General features: G+C 42.7%; 1 protein-coding gene and 1 long non-coding RNA gene across 11 annotated transcripts in view; one reads left to right on the top strand and one right to left on the bottom strand.

The window, feature by feature from the left end:
• LOC138681653 (uncharacterized) overlaps positions 1 to 20,784 on the bottom strand; it is a 172,457-nt gene that overhangs the window by 19,871 nt on the left and 131,802 nt on the right. The gene's annotated exons all lie outside the window — the stretch shown is intronic.
• Positions 1 to 20,784, top strand: part of ERMARD (ER membrane associated RNA degradation) — a 591,898-nt gene that overhangs the window by 463,514 nt on the left and 107,600 nt on the right. For 8 of the 10 annotated variants that reach the window (XM_069769331.1, XM_069769332.1, XM_069769336.1 and 5 more), the window contains 3 exons: positions 441 to 555; positions 4,284 to 4,386; positions 19,630 to 19,659. In XM_069769331.1, coding sequence (XP_069625432.1) covers positions 441 to 555; positions 4,284 to 4,386; positions 19,630 to 19,659 — 248 coding nt within the window. The remainder of the gene's footprint in view (positions 1 to 440; positions 556 to 4,283; positions 4,387 to 19,629; positions 19,660 to 20,784) is intronic. The other 2 variants (XM_069769340.1, XM_069769334.1) reach the window with 1 other exon arrangement.

The raw sequence follows: 20,784 nt of genomic DNA, 5'->3' as shown, positions 1-20,784 counted from the left end.
CATGGCCATGCATATTCTAGAATACCCGATGCGTTAGAATCGGGCCACCATCTAGTAAAGTAAAGTCTAGATTCAGTAAAGTCACTGAATCACAAGTCACAGACTTAAGCCAAATCTCACTTCACAACAAGTCACACTCGCAAGCCCATTTACTGTCACTATGACAAATGATTTATGTACAGTTGTCTGCAGTGAGCCCAACGGGCTATTTAAGCATTCAATGTTTCCTTTATGTACTACATTTGAAAAAGGTGATTGTTAAGCCGAAATGCGATACAATATATTATGCCACAACAATATAATTACTATTATCATGTTAAAGCAGTTTATCCATGATGCATGTGACCCAACTGATGCATTTTCCCATGAGATATTTTGAAAACATCCACATTATGAATATGCTTTAAGCAAATGGGTTTTTTTTGTTTTTTTTTTATCAGATCTAAATGAAAAAGTACTTTCCTTTGGTGAAAGTTTAATTGAAAAATCCACATTTGTCTTGGCCAACATGGTGCCTTTCTGGATGGAAGCAATCACTGCATTCAGACAAGACAGGTAAAAAGCACTGCAGTGAGGCATAATGCACTGCATAACAAACATTGCTTTTACTATCCCATATTAACCTCTTAGTGATCGAGCCAATTTGTTGCTTAATGACGAAGCCAGTTTTTACAATTCTGACCACTGTCACTTTGAGGTTATAACTTTGGAACGCTTCAACAGATACCACTGATTCTGAGATGTTTTTTTCGTGACATATTGTACTTTGTTAGTAGTAACATTTATTTATTTATGAAAAAATGGAAATATGGTGAAAATTATGCAATTTTCAAACTTTTAATTTTTGTGCCCTTAAATCAGAGAGTGGTGTCAAACAAAATACTTAATAATTAACGTTTCCTACATGTCTACTTTACATCAGTACAATTTTAGAAACCATTTTTTTTTTTTTGTTAGGAAGTTATAAGGGTAAAAAGTTGACCAGCGATTTCTCATTTTTGCAACAAAATTTACTAAACCATTTTTTTCGGGACCACCTCACATTTGAAGTGACTTTGGGGGGGCAGAAAATACCCCAAAGTGACACCATTCTAAGAACTGCACCCCTCAAGGTGCGCAAAACCACATTCAAGACATTTATTAACCCTTCGGGTGCTTCACGAGAACTAAAGAAATGTGGAAGGAAAAAGTGAACATTTTACTTTTTTCACAAATTTTTTATTATTTTATTTTCACAAGGGTATCAGGAGAAAATGGACCAAAAAATTTGTTGTACAATTTCTCCTGAGTATGCCCATACCCCATATGAGGGGTAAAGCCACTGTTTGGGTGCATGGCTGGGCTTTGAAGTGAGGGAGCACCATTTGACTTTTTGAACGCAAAGTTGGCTGGAATCAATGGTGGCGCCATGTCGCATTTGTAGACCCCCTGATGCACCTAAACAGTGGAAACCCGCAAATTCTAACTCCAACCCTAACCCCAACACACCCCTAATCCCAACCCTAATCACAACACACTGCTTACCCTAATCCCAACCCTAACCATGACCCTAGCCACAAACCTAATCCTAACACACCCTAAACCCTAGCCCTAGCTGTTACCCTAACCCTAGCCCTAACACTAACCTCAGCCCAACTTACTTTAGCCCAACTCACTTTAGCCCAACTCTTTTATCTAATGGAAAAGTGGAAATAAATTTATTTTTTTTGCTAAAAACAGAAACCGCGCTAGGGTGACTAAAAATGCCAGTACCTCTGGCCACAGAAATACAATCTAAAAACCACACATGTATGCAGCAATATGGTGTGAAGCACCCGATCAGGAACGGTAAACCCAATTACGAGTTGATGTGTATGCTGCCAAACTATTGCTGCCTTATAGTACAGTAGTACAGTATGTTGGTGCTGGACGCAACCAACGTGGGGTACTGCTGCTAAGACTTAGCAGCAATACCCCACGTTGGTTGCGGCCAGCACCATCATATGTGTGTCCACCTGACCGCTACCTTCTGAAGGATTACACAGCCTGCATACCCGTCACTGAGGCCGGGAAACGCTGCGTAGTACCCTTGGCACCTTACACTAAGCTGCCTTGTGGGAACACAGCTCAGCAAAGGACATTTGCCGGTAATATCTGCTATTCGGTAAGAGTCTTTATTGATTATTCTTTTTAAGCACGCAAGTGCGGCACCATCAGCGTTTGTGGGCCACACATCTACGCATGTATGTTCCTGTACTATAAGGCAGCAATAGTTTGGCAGCATACACATCAACTCGTAATTGGGTTTACCGTTCCTGATTGGGTGCTTCACACCATATTGCTGCATACGTGTGGTTTTTAGATTGTATTTCTGTGGCCAGAGGTTCTGGCATTTTTAGTCACACTAGCGCGGTTTCTTTTTTTAGCATTTTTTGTTTTTGACAGGAGTGGCACAATTTCTGGAGATACCAGCAGCTGGGGGCTAATTCCATTTATCCCCACTTGCCGAGTGGACTATAGTGGTGAGCGCCAGTGATATTTGTATACCAAATTTATTTTTTTTATTTAATTATTTTTACCTAACTAAGGGGTTGATAAAAGGGGGTTTTAGTTGCTATTTTTTTTTATTTTGCTCACTGTGATAGTGTCTATCACAGTGATCAAAATTAACCAATAGAAGAATTTTTCTATTGTTGCCGGGTGCGTCTTTTCCATTGCCACCATCATTGCCTTCTCTGTTATGAACAGGTGATTCAGAACCACAATGGACCTAGTGGTTAAGAGCACACAAAGTGACCTGATAGTTACTAACATAGGACGAGCTCTGAGACGTGGGAACTCTGCTGACCGCAATCCCTAATCCTATCATACCACACTAGAGGTAGCCGTGGATTGCGCCTAACGCTCCCTATGCAACTCGGCACAGCCTGAGAAACTAGCTAGCCCTGAAGATAGAAAAATAAGCCTACCTTGCCTCAGAGAAATTCCCCAAAGGAAAAGGCAGCCCCCCACATATAATGACTGTGAGTTAAGATGAAAATACAAACACAGATGAAATAGATTTTAGCAAAGTGAGGCCCGACTTACTGAATAGACCGAGGATAGGAAAGAGCTTTGCGGTCAGCACAAAAACCTACAAACAACCACGCAGAGGGGGCAAAAAGACCCTCCGCACCGACTAACGGTACGGAGGTGCTCCCTCTGCGTCTCAGAGCTTCCAGCAAGCAAGAAAAACCAATATAGCAAGCTGGACAGAAAATATAGCAAACAAAAGTAACACAAGCAAAACTTAGCTTATGCAGGGCAGACAGGCCACAAGAACGATCCAGGAGAAAGCAAGACCAATACTGGAACATTGACTGGAGGCCAGGAACAAAGAACTAGGTGGAGTTAAATAGAGCAGCACCTAACGACTTAACCTCGTCACCTGAGGAAGGAAACTCAGAAGCCGCAGCCCCACTCACATCCACCAGAGGAAGCTCATAGACAGAACCACCGAAGTACCACTCATGACCACAAGAGGGAGCTTGACCACAGAATTCACAACACTTCTCCCCACCTCCATCATTGCCTTCTCCCCCACCTCCCCATCATTGCCCATTCCACCACCTCCATCATTTATTCATCCCCATCATTGCCCTTTCCACAACATCCATCATTTCCTCCTCCCCCACCACTCCATCATTGCTCATTCCGCCACTTCCCTCATTTCCTCCTCCCCCACCATCCCCATCATTGCTTTCGCCATCACCCCATCATTGCCTTCTCCCCATCTGCCCCTTCATTGCCCTCTCCTCCCCCTACACAGACACACACAGCACCATTCACCTCTGCACATTCCCCCGCAGCACTATACACACACACACGTATACGCACACACCTCTCTGCTGCAGCATCAACCTCAGCAGTTTCCTCTCTCTGGCAGCCAGCCGCTGAATGATTACATCATCAGGCGGCGCAGCTGTCTGTGTGAGAGGAAGCGCGGGCAGGAAGGAGGACAGAGCTGGTGCACTGCAGCTTCTCTGTGCCGGCTGTCAGCTTGATAGTCGGCACAGAGAACAGCCGACATTCAGTCCGGGGGGTGGCAGAATGGAGCCGCCGGGGGAGACACTGCAGACCGCTGCATTAGGCAGCCCGACTGCGCCCCCCTGTCGGCTGCGCCCCCCCCTGGATACGCCACTGATTCTGATCAACAGTATTTTAGAGTTTTGCAGAAAAATAAAAGTAAAATCCTTACTGATAGACTTTTTTTTAGTCATCTGTTCTTACTATCCAGCTCTAACAGTATTTGCTTCTACACACAGGTTTGCAGACTGTGCTATATTCCTATTACCACAACTTGAAACTGGCTTGCGACTGGCTTTTTGCACAGTTAATGAATGCCCAAATAGGATGCTCACGGCTCAGGTACATAAGTGCCAGTAAAGTATAAATCATGTGTGCCTTTGTTGCATGTCTTTTTTTAACCTCTTAGTCACACATCCAATTTAGACCTTAATGATCATCATTCCAGAGTTTTCAATCTTACATGTCACATTTTTTGGTAATAACTTTTGAGTGCATAATTCTGAGAATGTTTTTTCATTATACATTTTCCTTTACGTTAGTGGTAAATTTATGTTGATATGTTTTGTGTTTATTCTTGAAAATATCTAAGGGTATGTGCACACGGTGCGGATTTTTCTGCGGATCCGCAGCAGATTGGCCGCTGCGGATTCGCAGCAGTTTTCCCCGGGTTTACAGTACCATGTAAACCTATGGAAAACAAAATCCACAGTGCTCCATAATAGGATTCCGCAGGTGTAAAACCGCAGGTGGAATCCGCACAACATCCGCAAAAAATCATGGTAAATCCGCAGTAATTCCGCAGAAAAACCGCAGTGCGGTTTACCTGCGGATTTACCAAAATCAGTCCGTAAAAATATGCAGAGTAATCTGCAGCGTCTGCACATACCCTAAAGCTTGATTTAGTTTTTTTTTAAATTAGTATTTTTAAAACTTTTAATTTTTAGTCTTAAACCAGATGTCACCAAACAAAGTTAATAACATTTTTCATATTTATACTTTACACCTGCATCATTACACTTTTATTTTGTTCAGCTGTTAGAAGGGATTAATGGGATTGTACCACCAACAATTGAAAAAATGTAAAGTTTTAATTTTTGTAAATGTTTTGATATTGTCTACTTTTAGAGACTTTTTAGGTGGAGCTGAAATATACCCTTAAAAGGAACCTGTTAGCAGGATTATGCTGAGTAACCTACAGACAATATCAGGTTGGCACCGTTATACTGATTCAAATTATATCTGGGTTGATGAAATCCTTCTTGTAGTGGTTGTTTAATCTTAATTTTTAGTTTTCATTTAATGGGATTCTCGTGCCCCAGGGCGGCCTGTGGGGCGGGTCTGTGTGTGGTGCTCTGGTTAGCTATTCATACTGATGGCTTCTGACAGGTCACTGTCCCCTCAGTTAAGTAAATAAGGAGGCACACTGCAGCGCTAAAACATACAAACTTGAAAAACGAAATTTGAACTGTATTACTGCACTAGAAATATGAAAAATGAGAGCTTTTAGCGCCTAAAAATGGCCAATTTTATGTGTACCTGGTAGTCCCATTACGGCATCTCTCTTATACCAGGTCCTACACTTGCCTTACCTCGCTGAGAATAAACGTCTCCATCTGAATGGGTACATGTGAAAACCTCTTACTAGACTAAAATTCTCTCTCTCTGTGGAGGGGTATTAGACCTGCTGTAATTAAAACACCTGAAGCTAGGAGGCGGAGTGCACGATCAGAAGGCTAAAGAATACATTTCAAAAACCTGACCGGCACATCCAAACATAGACTCAGTGTGAACAGGTGCTGAACCTAGAGTCGCCAACTCGTATATAGTTAAGTAAATAAGGCAGCACACTGCAGCGCTAAAACATACAAACTTGAAAAACGATATTTGAACTGCATTACTGCACTAGAAATATGAAAAATGAGAGCTTTTAGCGCATAAAAATAGCCAATTTTATGTGTACCTGGTAGCCCCGTTACGGCATCTCTCTTATACCAGGTCCTACACTTGCCTTACCTCGCTGAGAATAAACGTCTCCATCTGAATGGGTACATGTGAAAACCTCTTACTAGACTAAAATTCTCTCTCTCTGTGGAGGGGTATTGGACCTGCTGTAATTAAAACACCTGAAGCTAGGAGGCGGAGTGCACGATCAGAAGGCTAAAGAATACATTTCCAAAACCTGACCGGCACATCCAAACATAGACTCAGTGTGAACAGGTGCTGTCCCCTCAGTGGCCTGCCCACTAATTTGCAAGCTGAATATTATATGTGTTGAAAGAAAAAACACATTCAGCAGGCAGGCACCTGCTCTGCAGAATGATCGCATGTATAGTATAATATGTATTTCATTATTTTATTTGCTGATATAAACTTATTAAAAAGAAAATTATGTCTCAACATAGAGCTGGATTGCCGATAGATGCTACTGCGCAGGCACTGTCGTCGCCATTTTGCTAGAAAAAAAAATTGTTGCCACCAAGATGGTGGCGCCTGTGCTGTAGCATCTTGTAAACACCGTGTGCACAACTGCCAAGAGGTGCTAACGACTAGGTTCCCAAACCTTCAAATCTATGTCAAAAATAAAGTCTAGCACTCAACTTAAGTATCCAATAGTGCATTTATTTGTAGCACTCGAAACGTTTCAGTCCTTGTGGACTTTCATCAGTCACTACAGTGATAAAGTAACAAAAAAACAAAAAACAAATAACCATATATCCAACGTTGAATACAAAAGAGTACATCATAAAGAAAGTATATACACTAAGCAAAATCAAAGAACAGGTCAATATACATAGTTACTTCATAACACAGTATGTAGCAGAGACCTATAAGCAAACAACCCCGCTCAGTATAGGTGTACGGTGAAACAGCAGATATGATGATGGGTACTACAACAGGTGATGTTTAACATACCGTGCTAATCCTAGCAGATGTAGTGGAGCTCAATATGTGAAGTTTATATACGAATAGTGCCTGATGAGACACAGAAGAGAACCAGGATTACATAGTTACAGAGCCAGAAAAAGGCATATGGGCCACAAAGGTATACTCACAAAGAAAGCTTAAAAGAGGGGGAGCCGCCACACTGTACCGCAGTGTATAGGGATATCCGATACGGCTATAAGAAAGTAACAGTAGGGAAATGCCACAATAGATTAACACCTAGGGAAGCGTTAACTAAGGTAAGTATATTGAGGGGCGTATGTATAGGTAGATACCTTATTGCCAATGCTGTAGGTAAGGGGCGGTGACCATAAGAAACCATTCAGCATGTAGAAGGCTGCAAAGGGATACGCACATGAGGACATAAAGTAGTGAGAGATAAACGGCAGTAAGACATGGCGCACTGTTACCTGTGAAAGCCTGGGAGTAGGGTGAGGAACCTAGCCTTCAGACGCGGTGTCCACCGTATGTCTGAGGCTGGTTAGTAGTGGCGCGGTTTAAAAGAACCGTGGGGCGGGCAAGAGAAGAGAGGGGCGGAGTCTAAGCGCCGGAAGTGACGTTGCGCTATGTGAAGGAAGCTGATTGGCTGTACGGTCCCAGGGTCCGGTATACAGTCTCCCCACAGGGCACCGCAATATGTGCAGGTGGTGGAGATGGGAATAATAAAGATGTACGCATCGGAGATGTACCGGAGAAAGGGGGCACAAAAGTAAATGCCGCCAAAATGAAAAAATGAATGTGTAAACAAATATGTGTAATAGAGACGGAGGAGGAGATGGGAGAAGAGGGGGGTGGAGCTAAAACTGCAGGAGAACATAAAGCTGAATAGACAGAGAGGAGGATGAGTGACAGGAACATAGAACTCAGTCAACCAGTCATATGATGTACTAGAGAGTGAACGTATAGGACTCTAGGTATAAGGTGCTATGGTGAAAAGGTAGCATCCTGTTGTGAATTCTGTGGTCAAGCTCCCTCCTGTGGTCATGAGTGGTACTTCGGCTGGTTCTGTCTATGAGCTTCCTCTGGTGGATGTGAGTGGGGCTGCGGCTTCTGAGTTTCCTTCTTCAGGTGACGAGGTTAAGTCGTTAGGTGCTGCTCTATTTAACTCCACCTAGTTCTTTGTTCCTGGCCTCCAGTCAATGTTCCAGTATTGGTCTTGCTCTCTCCTGGATCGTTCTTGTGGCCTGTCTGCCCTGCATAAGCTAAGTTTTGCTTGTGTTACTTTTGTTTGCTATATTTTCTGTCCAGCCTGCTATATTGGTTTTTCTTGCTTGCTGGAAGCTCTGAGACGCAGAGGGAGCACCTCCGTACCGTTAGTCGGTGCGGAGGGTCTTTTTGCCCCCTCTGCGTGGTTGTTTGTAGGTTTTTGTGCTGACCGCAAAGCTATCTTTCCGATCCTCGGTCTATTCAGTAAGTCGGGCCTCACTTTGCTAAAATCTATTTCATCTCTGTGTTTGTATTTTCATCTTAACTCACAGTCATTATATGTGGGGGGCTGCCTTTTCCTTTGGGGAATTTCTCTGAGGCAAGGTAGGCTTATTTTTCTATCTTCAGGGCTAGCTAGTTTCTCAGGCTGTGCCGAGTTGCATAGGGAGCGTTAGGCGCAATCCACGGCTACCTCTAGTGTGGTATGATAGGATTAGGGATTGCGGTCAGCAGAGTTCCCACGTCTCAGATCTCGTCCTATGTTAGTAACTATCAGGTCACTTTGTGTGCTCTTAACCACTAGGTCCATTGTGGTTCTGAATCACCTGTTCATAACAGCATCCATTCCAAACGCATGGTAGTGACCATAGTGTGGCGTGATGTGATGTTTTCAGGTCGTGATAGCACAGGCATGAGTGAGTGACATGTCCAGTGGAAATCCGTGACGTGCCCATCGGAAATTCTTAATTAAGACGACTCTAAAGAAACAAAAAGGTATATTAGAACCCATATAACAGTCACATAAAGTAATAAATATTCATCATGTAAATACCAATATTAGAGCACACATCAGATGAAAGCAGATAACTCATACTCTCTATTCAAACCCTTGGGTGATAATGTGTCAAGCGTATGTATCCAAAACGCCTCTCTCTTTTTTAGAGAGAGGATCCTATTATCCCCCCGTCGTGGTAAAGATATTTGCTCAAGAACTTGGAACCTCAATTGTGAAATATTGTGTCCCTTTGTGTGAAAATGATGTGGTATGGGTAAGAGAAGATTCTCGCACCATATTGTAGACTTGTGCTTAGATATTCTATCACGGATAGATTGAGACGTCTCCCCCACGTATAAAAGGCCACAAGGGCATTTTATCACGTACACCACATACGCCGAGCTACATATGAAATAGCCCCGTACTTTAAACTCCTTGCCCGAATATGGGTGTATAACCCTATCTCCTTTCAAGACATTACTGCACTGTGCGCAGTGCAGACACGGAAAAGTTCCTTACCGGGGTTTGTGAAGAAAACGCTGTCTCAACACAGTGTTGGGGCCTATATCAGCTCTCACAAATGTATCCCTTAAACTAGGGGCCCTTTTAAAGCACGGTAGAAAAGGTTGTTTGAATTCCGGAATATCCGGGTAGGCAGTAGAAAGTATAGGCCAATTTTTCCGTATGGATTTATGTAACTTATACATAAAGGGGTGGAACGTATGCTCAAAAGGGATACGCTCCTTGGTGTCTGTCCTTGGTCTTTTGGATATAGATCTAGCCTCCTCCAAAAGGGGAGGGGGATACCCTCTCGCTTGAAATTTGTCCGTCATTTCACGGGTGCGTATGTCTCTGGTCTGAGTGTCGGATACGGATACGGTGGACTCTGTGGTACTGGGCCTTTGGGATAGACCTCTTGGTTGAGGGAGGATGAAGACTTTGAAAATGTAAAAGACTGTTTTGATCTGTACTCTTAGAGTAGAGATCGGTGCTCAGACCGCCGTCTGGGCTTTTGATGACTAACGTATCCAAAAAATTCATACTCCAGAGGTTATGGCTGATGGTGAAGCTGATACCTGGCCATGAGGAGTTAAGAACCTCCAGGAACATGTTTAGGGGCTCAATAGAGCCTCCCCATATACAGAATACGTCATCAATGTATCTCTTCCACACGATGACATTGTCCCTGAAGAGATGGTGCTTGTAAATCACGCTTTCCTCACCCTACTCCCAGGCTTTCACAGGAAACAGTGCGCCATGTCTTACTGCCGTTTATCTCTCACTACTTTATGTCTTCATGTGCGTATCCCTTTGCAGCCTCTACATGCTGAATGTTTTCTTATGGTCACCGCCCCGTACCTACAGGATTGGCAATAAGGTATGTACCTATACATATACTTACCTTAGTTAACGCTTCCCTAGGTGTTAATCTATTGTGGCATTTCCCTACTGTTACTTTCTTATAGCCGTATCGGATATCCCTATACACTGCGGTACAGTGTGGCGGCTCCCCCTCTTTTAAGCTTTCTTTGTGAGTATACCTTTGTGGCCCCTATGCCTTTTTCTGGCTCTGTAACTATGTAATCCTGGTTCTCTTCTGTATCTCATCAGGCACTATTCGTGTATAAACTTCACATATTGAGCTCCACTACATCTGCTAGGATTAGCACGGTACGTTAAACATCACCTGTTGTAGTACCCACCATCATATCTGCTGTTTAACCGTTCACCTATACTGAGCGGGGTTGTTTGCTTATAGGTCTCTGCTACATACTGTGTTATGAAGTAACTATGTATATTGACCTGTTCTTTGATTTTGCCTTATGTATATACTTTCTTTATGATGTACTCTTTTGTATTCAACGTTGAATATATGGTTATTTGTTTTTTGTTTTTTTGTTACTTTATCACTGTAGTGACTGATGAAAGTCCACAAGGACTGAAACGTTTCGAGTGCTACAAATAAATGCACTATTGGATACTTAAGTTGAGTGCTAGACTTTATTTTTGACATTGTGCTGTATGTTGTGAATTCCGCTCTTGGGTTCCATCCAGTGGTTGTAGGTGGGAATGCAGTTGTCTCTGAGTCGCAGTCCTGGCCAGGTGTTTCTGCTGATTGCAGTTCTGACTGGGATATTTAGGTGTGCAGGATTCATTAATCCTTTCCAGTTGTCAATGTTTCTTGTGAAGTGTTGGATCACTTTCTGGCTTCTCCTGCTTAGCTGCCAATTCAGCAAAGATAAGTGTCTGGTTTTTGTTTCTGTGGCACACATGCAGTGTGCTTATATTCTGTGCTATTCATTTGTTTTTCTCTTGTCCAGCTTAGACTGTGTCAGTGTTTTCTCAGTCTTGTTGGATTCTCTGGAGTTGCAGATATACGCTCCACATCTTTAGTTAGATGGTGGAGTTTTTGTATTTTCTGCTGTGGATATTTTTGGAAGGATTTTTAATACTGACCGCTTAGTATCCTGTCCTATCCTTTCCTTTTTAGCTAGTGTGTGCCTCATTTGCTAAGTCCTGTTTCCTGCCTGCGTGTGTCTTTTCCTCTACTACTCACAGTCAATATTTGTGGGGGGCTGCCTATCCTTTGGGGTTCTGCTCTGAGGCAAGGTAGAAATTCCTATTTCCATTTGTAGGGGTATTTAGTCCTCCAGCTGTGTCGAGGTGTCTAGGTTTTGTTAGGCACACCCCACGGCTACTACTAGTTGCGGTGTTAAGATCAGGGTTTGCGGTCAGTATAGTTACCACCTACTCCAGTGAAAGTTAATCATGCTGCTCCAAGGTCACCTGATCATAACAGCTGTAGCATCTAGCGGTGATCCGATAGATGCTACTGCGCGGGCACCATCTTGGTGGAGACCATTTTTTTCTTTAACAAGATGGCGCCAGCAGCGCCATCCATCAGATGCAGAAGCAGAGAACCACATAAAGATTCTCCCCACAGGCACGCCCCAGAACACAAGAATCTCATTAACTGAAAACTGAAAATGAAGATTAAACAACCACAAGATGGATTTCATAAACCAATGTATCATTTTAATCAGTATAACCGCGCAACCTGACATTGTTTGTAGATTACTTAGCACAATCCTGCTGACAGGTTCCCTTTAAAACCTAGCGTACTGCAAGCTCCCATTATTCATTGAGTAAATGTAGGAAGTATCAGCTCGCATGTGTCTAATGTCACTTCTCCCATCCCCTTGTGTGAATTTGCAAATGGAAAAGGGAGGATTAAGTTTAGGATCACAGTGCAATGCTTTTGTTGGTGACTGCAATGTGATACTGAGATGTGTACAGGGTCACTAAGGATAACTAACAGTGCCAATTCTGTTTGTTGGTTCGGTGCTGCTCACAGTATCGCACATGATAAATGGATTCTGTCACACATGATAGGTTTTGATACATCGCTCAACAGACTGCATCATATGTGAAAGGATTAGATAAATGGTTCTGCTTAGTCAGTGTAAAGCTTCATTCTGATATCCCTACATAAGCCATTTGAATGAAGCTATACACTGACTTAGCAGTGTCGAGTACCGTGGTGAGCATAGGTCAGGCAGCCTGACACTCTATGCCTGGCATGGTACTAGTAATACTGGGCTGTCAAACTTTCTCACTGCTGGAGAAGGAGTCTTTTATGGCCACCATATTTACAATGTATGAAGTGTCTGATCACAATACTTACACACTAGCAAATAAAAATGCAGCCCCCAGCATCTGCAGAAAAAATTATATTTTAAAATATATTTAAATAAAAAGAGATAGTACATGTACAAAAGATCGGCTACACTTAATGATTTAAGTCTAAATTTAATATTGGGTAACAAACACAAAAATCTAGACAAGACAGATTAAAACTTTTAAAATTGTTCCAGAATTTTTTTCCTAGACCAAAAATTAGCACTAGGATGCAAGCCAAACAGCATGATATCCAATGTATCCATGTAATTATGATGGGTATGACTGGACACTACCACTAAAGTGATGTCAAATAGTATTCAGTGAAGAAGAAAGGTGTACTGCACATACAAATGAAGTACTAAAAAAAGCAGTACTAAAAAAAATACGACAGAAAGTAAACAATAACTTTATGCAATAAAGTGCCACGTACATAGTCACCCAGGTAAATTGGCTCATAGGAAAATCATCATACGGGAATGAGGACCTCATACTTATCACCAAATAAGGTGGCTCAGGCTAGTACTTTATATATTAGAGAGTTGAAAAAATATTGGGTAAATTACCTGATTTGCAGGATGGTGGACAAATCTGGACTATGCATTCAGAGATACCAAGGTGAACATATACTCAATGCGTAATTATGACATAATAGACCTAGATCACTCATGTCAAGCTCATACACAAAGGGCCAAATTTAAAATCTTGGACTAAGTTGCGGGCCAACCTTGATATTTATTAAAGAAAAGTCTACAACTGAGAAAGTTAATCCTCATCATCAAATATAATGCAGAACCTTTTCATATGGAAACAAACTTAAAGAGGTTATCCCACTAACAAATTATATTTTAATTAATAGATCTGAGAGTAAAATATTGGAATAATATGTTATGTAAGAGCAGTAAAAATGCACATGGCCCAATAGCCTAATTTAAATATGTAATAAAGAATAAAAAACCTTGAATAATACAGAAAGTATGATACAAACAATTAATTCCTCCACAGTACCCTCCACGTGCACAGTATGATGACCCTACTGTACTCCACTCCCTCAATCACCCAACAAAGTATGGTGACCCCAACACAGTGATTCCCCAACTTTAATCCCTATGCACCCATCCATGCTGCATAATGGACCCGACAAAGTCCTCCATACAGTATAATGGGCCCCACTTAGTTCTCCATAAAGTATAATGGGCCCCACATAGTGCTCCATACATTATACTGACCCAAATAATGGCCCCACATAGTGCTTCATTCAGTAGTTTGGACCCCATAGTGCTCCATACAATACCATGGCTTCATGTAGTACTACATGCAGTATAATACCCCCACATAGTTCACCATGTAACGCTCGCGCCCATACTGGTTGACGTGAGTGAGGATTGTGGCCCCACTGTGCCACAAACTATTCTCGCCGTGGAGGGGCATGTCAAAGTAGCTACCTTGGTGTTCGCTTTAGTCGCTAATGGCAAGGTCAGTCTTGTGCGGCAGGTAGCTACCAGGTACCACTCCAGGGCTGCATCTGGCAGTAGCAGCTGACCCCAAGGGGACAGGGCACTATAACAACAGGTGCAAGCAGGTACTGTAGATATTCTGTCTAGCTCAGCTGATGTATAGACAGGCAAGTGCTGGCGGCACTGGTGATGTACAGGAGGGCACAGTTGACAGGCGGGCACTGTTCAGACTGGAGGGACAAGAACAGTTTCGGGAAGGACTGGGATACAGGCATGTACGAGTGGGATACAGGGACGGATAGGACCCAATTCAGACTGGACGGACAGGAACCATTTCGGAAAGGACTGGGAAACTGGCAAGTTTGAGTGGGATACAGGGATGGGTAGGACCCAGTACAGACTAGACAGGCAAGGAGCCGCAGGTGTGGAACAGATGCAGGGCCGCAGAGACCACAGACTGAAAGAGACTGTTGCTCAGGCATCTTCCCATTAGTGGGGATGCCTTAAGTACCAGGTGCCTCTTGGCTATAGGTTGGGCACACATTATAAATGTGCACACTGTCTCTTTAAGAGTCAGGAAGTGCAGGCACGGCCGCCCTAAGCACACAGCCAAGAAGTATGCACATAGCAAGCAGAGGACACTTGGTTTACAGCATACAGCAAGCAGAGGAAAAAGCTCACTGCATGGTCAGGAGTGGTAAGTCTGTGTATCTGCCTGGTGGGGGATGGGAAGCTGTGCAGTGATGCCGGCAATGATGTTACACACCATTCAGTATAATGGACCCATATAGTGCTCCGTAGAGCAGGGGTGTCAAACTGCATTCCTCAAGGGCTGCAAACAGGTCATGTTTTCAGGATTTCCTTGTACTGCACAGGTGATAATTTAATCACCTACACACATAATGATTACAGCACCTTGTGCAAAGCTAAGGAAATCTTGAAAACACGCATGGTTTTCGGCCCTCGAGGAATGCAGTTTGACACCCATGCCGTAGAGTATAATGGACCACACAGTGCTCCACACAGTATACTGGGCCCTTCATAGTGCTCCATACAGTATAATGGGCCCCACATAGTGCTCCATACAGTATAATGACCCAAATAATGGCCCAACATAGTGCTCCATACAATTCAATGGCTTCATGTAGTGCTGCATGCAGTATAATGCCCCCACATAGTTCACCATGTAACGCTCTCGCCCAGACTGGTTGGCATGAGTGAGGATTGTGGCCCCACTGTGCCACAAACCTGGAGGGGCATGTCAAAGTAGCCCTGGAGGGGCATGTCAAAGTAGCTACCTTGGTGTTCGCTTTAGTCGCTAATGGTGAGGTCAGTCTTGTGCGGCAGGTAGCTGCCAGGTACCACTCCAGGGCTGCATCTGGCAGTAGCAGCTGACCCCAGTGGGACAGAGCACTAAAACGACAGGTGCAGGCAGGTACTGTAGATATTCTGTCTAGCTAAGCTGATGTATAGACAGGCAAGTACTGGTGGGCACTGGTGATGTACAGGAGGGCACAGTTGACAGGCGGGCGGGCACTGTTCAGATTGGAGGGACAAGAACAGTTTCGGGAAGAACAGGCATGTACTAGTGGGATACAGGGATGGATAGGACCTAATTCAGACTGGACGGACAGGAACCATTTCGGAAAGGACTGGGACACAGGCAAGTTTGAGTGGGATACAGGGATGGGTAGGACCCAGTACAGAATAGAAAGACAAGGAGCCGTAGGTGTGGAACAGATGCAGAGCCGCAGGTGTGGAACATATGCAGAGCTGCAGAGACCACAGACTGAAAAAGAGTGTTGCTCAGGCAACGTCCCATTAGTGGAGATACCTTATGTACCAGATGCCTCTTGGCAATAGGTTGGGCACACATTAGGAATGTGCACACTGTCTCTTTAAGAATCAGGAAGTGCAGGCGTGGCCGCCCTAAGCACACAGCCAAGAAGTATGCACATAGCAAGCACAGGACACTTGGTTTACAGCATGCAGCAAGCAGAGGAAAGAACTCGCTGCATGGCCAGGAGTGGTGAGTAAGTCTGTGTATCTGCCTGGTGGGGAATGGGAAGCCATGTAGTGATGACGACAATGATGTTACACTCCATTTAGTATAATGGACCAACACAGTTCTCCACACAGTATAATGGCCTCACATAGTACTTCATGCAGTATAATGAGCCCTACATAGTGCTCTATACAGTATAATGGGCCCGTGTAGTGTTCCATACTGTATAAAGACCCCCATATAGTGCTCCATACAATATAATGTTCCATACAGTATAATGGGGCCCCACATAGTGCTCCATAAAGTGTAGTAGTAGTCCCCCTCATAGTGCTTCATACAGTATAATGGGCCCCACATACTGCTCTATACAGTAAAATTTCCCCACCTAGTGCTCCATAGAGCTTATGCAGCACCCTTAATACTATGCATTTTTCAATCGTGGAAAACAAAATCTGATGACACATTCCCTTTAAGTGTGAATTTCTGTATAACTGCTTTTTCTTCATTCCCCTTTTACACAATCCCCCCCTCCCCCCTGCGCATAGCATCCTCCAATTATCATTTCTCTTCAAACTTGCATACTTCACCTATGTCTGCACAACAATAGCCCAGCTGATCGGCTAAGTCATGGGTCATAAAGGGCTAGACCAAGCTGGTCATTTCCGTTAACTTCAGACAGACCTCATAACTAGCAGATTGATGTGGATGTGGAGAACAGAGTCCTCTGAGTAAAGGGGCATACCCATCTCCAAGATCCTATCCCTATATGTGGTAGATGTCATAATAATTTTAGCAAATACCTCCTATTAGAAATGTTGTATAGGTTTTCTGATTCGCTATGTCGCTGCCCCATGTGCAGGCATTGCAGTAACTTAGATATCCATGGTTATGACCACTAACAACTAGTTAATTAATTAACTGTCACTAATGAGTGGTTGTAACCATGGATTCTTAAACTTCTGCAATGTCCTGCATGGGGAAGTGACAGCGAATCAGATGAACTATACTACATTACTAATTGAAGGTATTTTCTAATATTATTATTATTATTACATCTACTACATATTGGGATAGGATCTTGGAGATTGGAAAACGCCTTTGTTTACTTCATTATGATCTCCATGATTAATTAATCATGCCCTTCACAAGCCCAGTGGGTACAGAAAGTATTCAGACCCCTTTAAATTTTTCACTCTGTTTCATTTCAGCCATTTGGTAAATTCAAAAAAGTTATTTTTTTCTCATTAATGTACACTCTGCACCCCATCTTGACTGAAAAAGCACAGAAATGTAGAAATGTTTGCAAATTTAACAAAAAAAGAAAAACTGAAATATCACATGGTCATAAGTATTCAGACCCTTTGCTCAGACACTCATATTATGTCCATTGTCCATTGTGATCCTCCTTGAGATGGTTCTACTCCTTCATTGGAGTCCAGCTGTGTTTAACCCTGCTGTGGAACCATGGGGTCATATAGACCCCAGCGCTGAATAAATTGAAATATTTCTAAAACTGGTCGATCTCAGACATTGACCTTCTATGTATTTTTAGTAACATATTTTTGCTTATGTTGATGATATTTTGAATTTATTTTTCAATTTTGTTTCAAAGTTATTTTCAATTTTCTGTGTTTGGGACTCTCCTGACCCAATAGTACCTTTTATTGTCTGACATTTTAAAAAAAAATATTTTCTGTTTACTCACAGGTTTTGTAATATAATTGTAAATAAACAACGGCTAGTCACTTCCAAGTGACACCAGCAGTGTTACAGGACAGCGCAAACGGTGCTATGTTTGTCCTCGATCGAAGGACAAAAAGATGAGATTTGTTTGCAAAGACTGCAAGAAGTTCATTTATGAAGAACATGGCACTATGACATGCAATGAATGCAAGGGCTGAATTTATTGCCAGATCATTCGTTTTCATTATGTTTTTACTAAAATCCACACAGTTGCAGTTATTGTGCATTAGAATACTTTTAGTTATTAGTAAAGCATTTTGGTCTAACATTTCAATTTGTGTTTGATGACAAATATATCACTTCAAAGTTATGTTTGATTTCATAACTGTGTTCAGAAATGGTGACAGAATAAAACTTGATTATTCTAAACAGCCAGCATGTTCATTTTAATAAAATATGACGATTTTGAGCCTGGAGTCACATGGTACCAAAGCAGTGATTTTTTTCATGGTTCCACAGCAGGGTTAATTAAACTGATAGGACTTGATTTGCAAAGGCACACATTTGTCTATATAAGACCGCACAGCTCACAGTGCATGTCAGGCCAAATGAGAATCATGAGGGACAAAGGAACTGGCCAAGGAGATCAGAGACAGAATTGTGATAAGGCACATATCTGGCCAAGGTTGCAAAATAATTTCTGCAGTACTCAAGGTTCCTAAGAGCACAGTGGCCTCCTTAATCCTTAAATGGAAGAAGTTTGGGACCACCAGAAGTCTTCCTAGACCTGGCCGTCCAGCCAAACTGAGCAAATGTGGGAGAAGAGCCTTGGTGAGAGAGGTAAAGAAGAACCTTAAGGTCACTGTGGCTGAGCTCCAGAGATGCAGTAGGGAGATGGGAGAAAGTTCCTCAAAGTCAACTATCACTGCAGCACCCAACAGTCGGGCCTTTATGGCAGAGTGGCCTGATGGAAGCCTCTCCTCAGTGCAAGACATATGAAAACCCGCATAGAGTTTCCTAAAAAACACATAAAGGACTCCCAGACAATGAGAAATAAGATTATCTGGTCTGATGAGATATAGATAGACCTGTTTGGTGATAATTCTAAGCGGTATGTGTGGAGAAAGCCAGGTACTGCTCATCACCTGCTCAGTACAATCCCAACAGTGAAACATGGTGGTGTGCAGCATCATGCTATGGGGATGTTTTTTAGCTGCAGGGACAGGACAACTGGTTTCAATTGAAGGAAACATGAATGTGTCAGAGTACAGAGATATCCTGGATGAAAACCTCTTCCAGAGTTCTCTGGACCTCAGACTTGGCTGAAGGTTCACCTTCCAACAAGACAATTACCCTAAGCAAACAGCTAAAATAACAAATGAGTGGCTTTAGAACAACTCTGATCATTCTTGACTGGCCCAGCCAGATCCCCTGACCTAAACCCAATTGAGTCTCCAGAGAGACCTGAAAACGGCTGTGATATTTCAGTTTTTCTTTAATAAATTTGCTAAATTTTCTACATTTCTGTTTTTCTGAGTCAAGATGGGGTGCAGAGTGTACATTAATGAGAAAAAAAATGTTTCACTGCAGCCATTTGGTAAATTCAAAAAAGTTCAGAGTGAAAAATTTAAATGGGTCTTAATACTTTCCGTACCCACTGTATACCAGTTAGCTTGGTTACTGCCCTAGGTTCCAGCATAGGGGGATGTGTGCTGCATCTGATTCAGAGAGCCCCAAAACTATTCTGGGGAGAATCACAGTATGCCTAATAGCATCCTCATGGAAAGTGACATGTTGTATAGGACGTGGTTAGGCAGTAATGTGCGGTTATCTATAAAACTGTTTATTCATGATTACTCTTAGTAACTTATACCGTAATGTATTTTTTTCCTTAGTCTACCAGTCTGTACACAACTTTTGATGAGGTAAGGTTTTTTCTGTGTATTATTTATGTATTAATTTTTATGAGTGTAAATTTAGATTGCTTATCAGAAATAACTAATACCCGTTAACATATAACCTTTAATGTGACAATATTTAAGAAAATCAAACAAATAGACTAAGAAATAGTAATTTCGTGCCCAACCAAGCACAATGTAATTACTATGGCCAAAAATAAATACCGTACATTACAACTCTAAGTTCTTAGTTGAATCAAGTAAATGTATCTTAGCAGGAAAAGCAGGGTCTTATGCCTTTTAAGTGATTGACACGCTTAGCTGCTTCTTCAGGTAAACGCAGGAACACTTTGATTGTGAAACACCTTCTGCTTTATTAAAGTCAGCATAGACCAATGCAGAGTTCTGGAAAACAAAAGCAGAGCCTTCCTGGCTTAACGAAAAACAAAGCAAACAAAGTTAATCAGAGTCCTTTCTCTGCGGTTCCACCTGCAGACACCTGGCAATGTTCTCTGCTCTTTCTGGAGCCACGAGGGATTGCTTTCTCTACCAATACACCACCCAGACTGTCTCACATGTCCAGGTATTTAACAAGGACCATGTGTGTCATGTCGGACGCTATTCACACTAGGGTGTCCGACAGACAGCGGTAATTCCACATTTGTCCACTATACGCTCAGTGGCGCCGGCTAGATTTTATCCAGGTTATCCAGGGTTAATCTGGCTGGTAATCTGGTTGAAGGCTGGGTCACGCCCGTGGCCTTTAAATAGTCATTCTGGACTTTGGGTGTCGCTGATTATAGCTTGTGTCTTGTGCCTAGTGATCTCGATCTGGAGTGGTGGTCTAGGAGTTGAAGTATCGTATCTGGTGGTGTATTATCCTTTGTCATATTTCTCCTTCCTATATTTGTGTTTATTTTTGCCCTGTGCACATTATAGTGTTTTCCTGTGTGTCTGCGGCGTGGTGCATTTTCAGTTTTTCCTGTCTGTACTTTCAGTGTAGGTTGGTGTGTGGTCTTATCACTGGGTGGTGGGTGGAGGTTTCAGCATAGGGCTGAAACAGGAGTTAGGGTCAGGCCTGGCAGCCCAGACAAGCACACCATCAGTGTAAATTCTGGAAGAGGGACAGACAGGGTTTTCCCTAGTCTGAGG

This window comes from Ranitomeya imitator, chromosome 5, assembly GCF_032444005.1.
Source record: "Ranitomeya imitator isolate aRanImi1 chromosome 5, aRanImi1.pri, whole genome shotgun sequence".
Taxonomy (NCBI): domain Eukaryota; kingdom Metazoa; phylum Chordata; class Amphibia; order Anura; family Dendrobatidae; genus Ranitomeya; species Ranitomeya imitator.
Note: the sequence above shows the minus strand (reverse complement) of the source record. Positions and strands in the feature narration are given on the sequence as shown.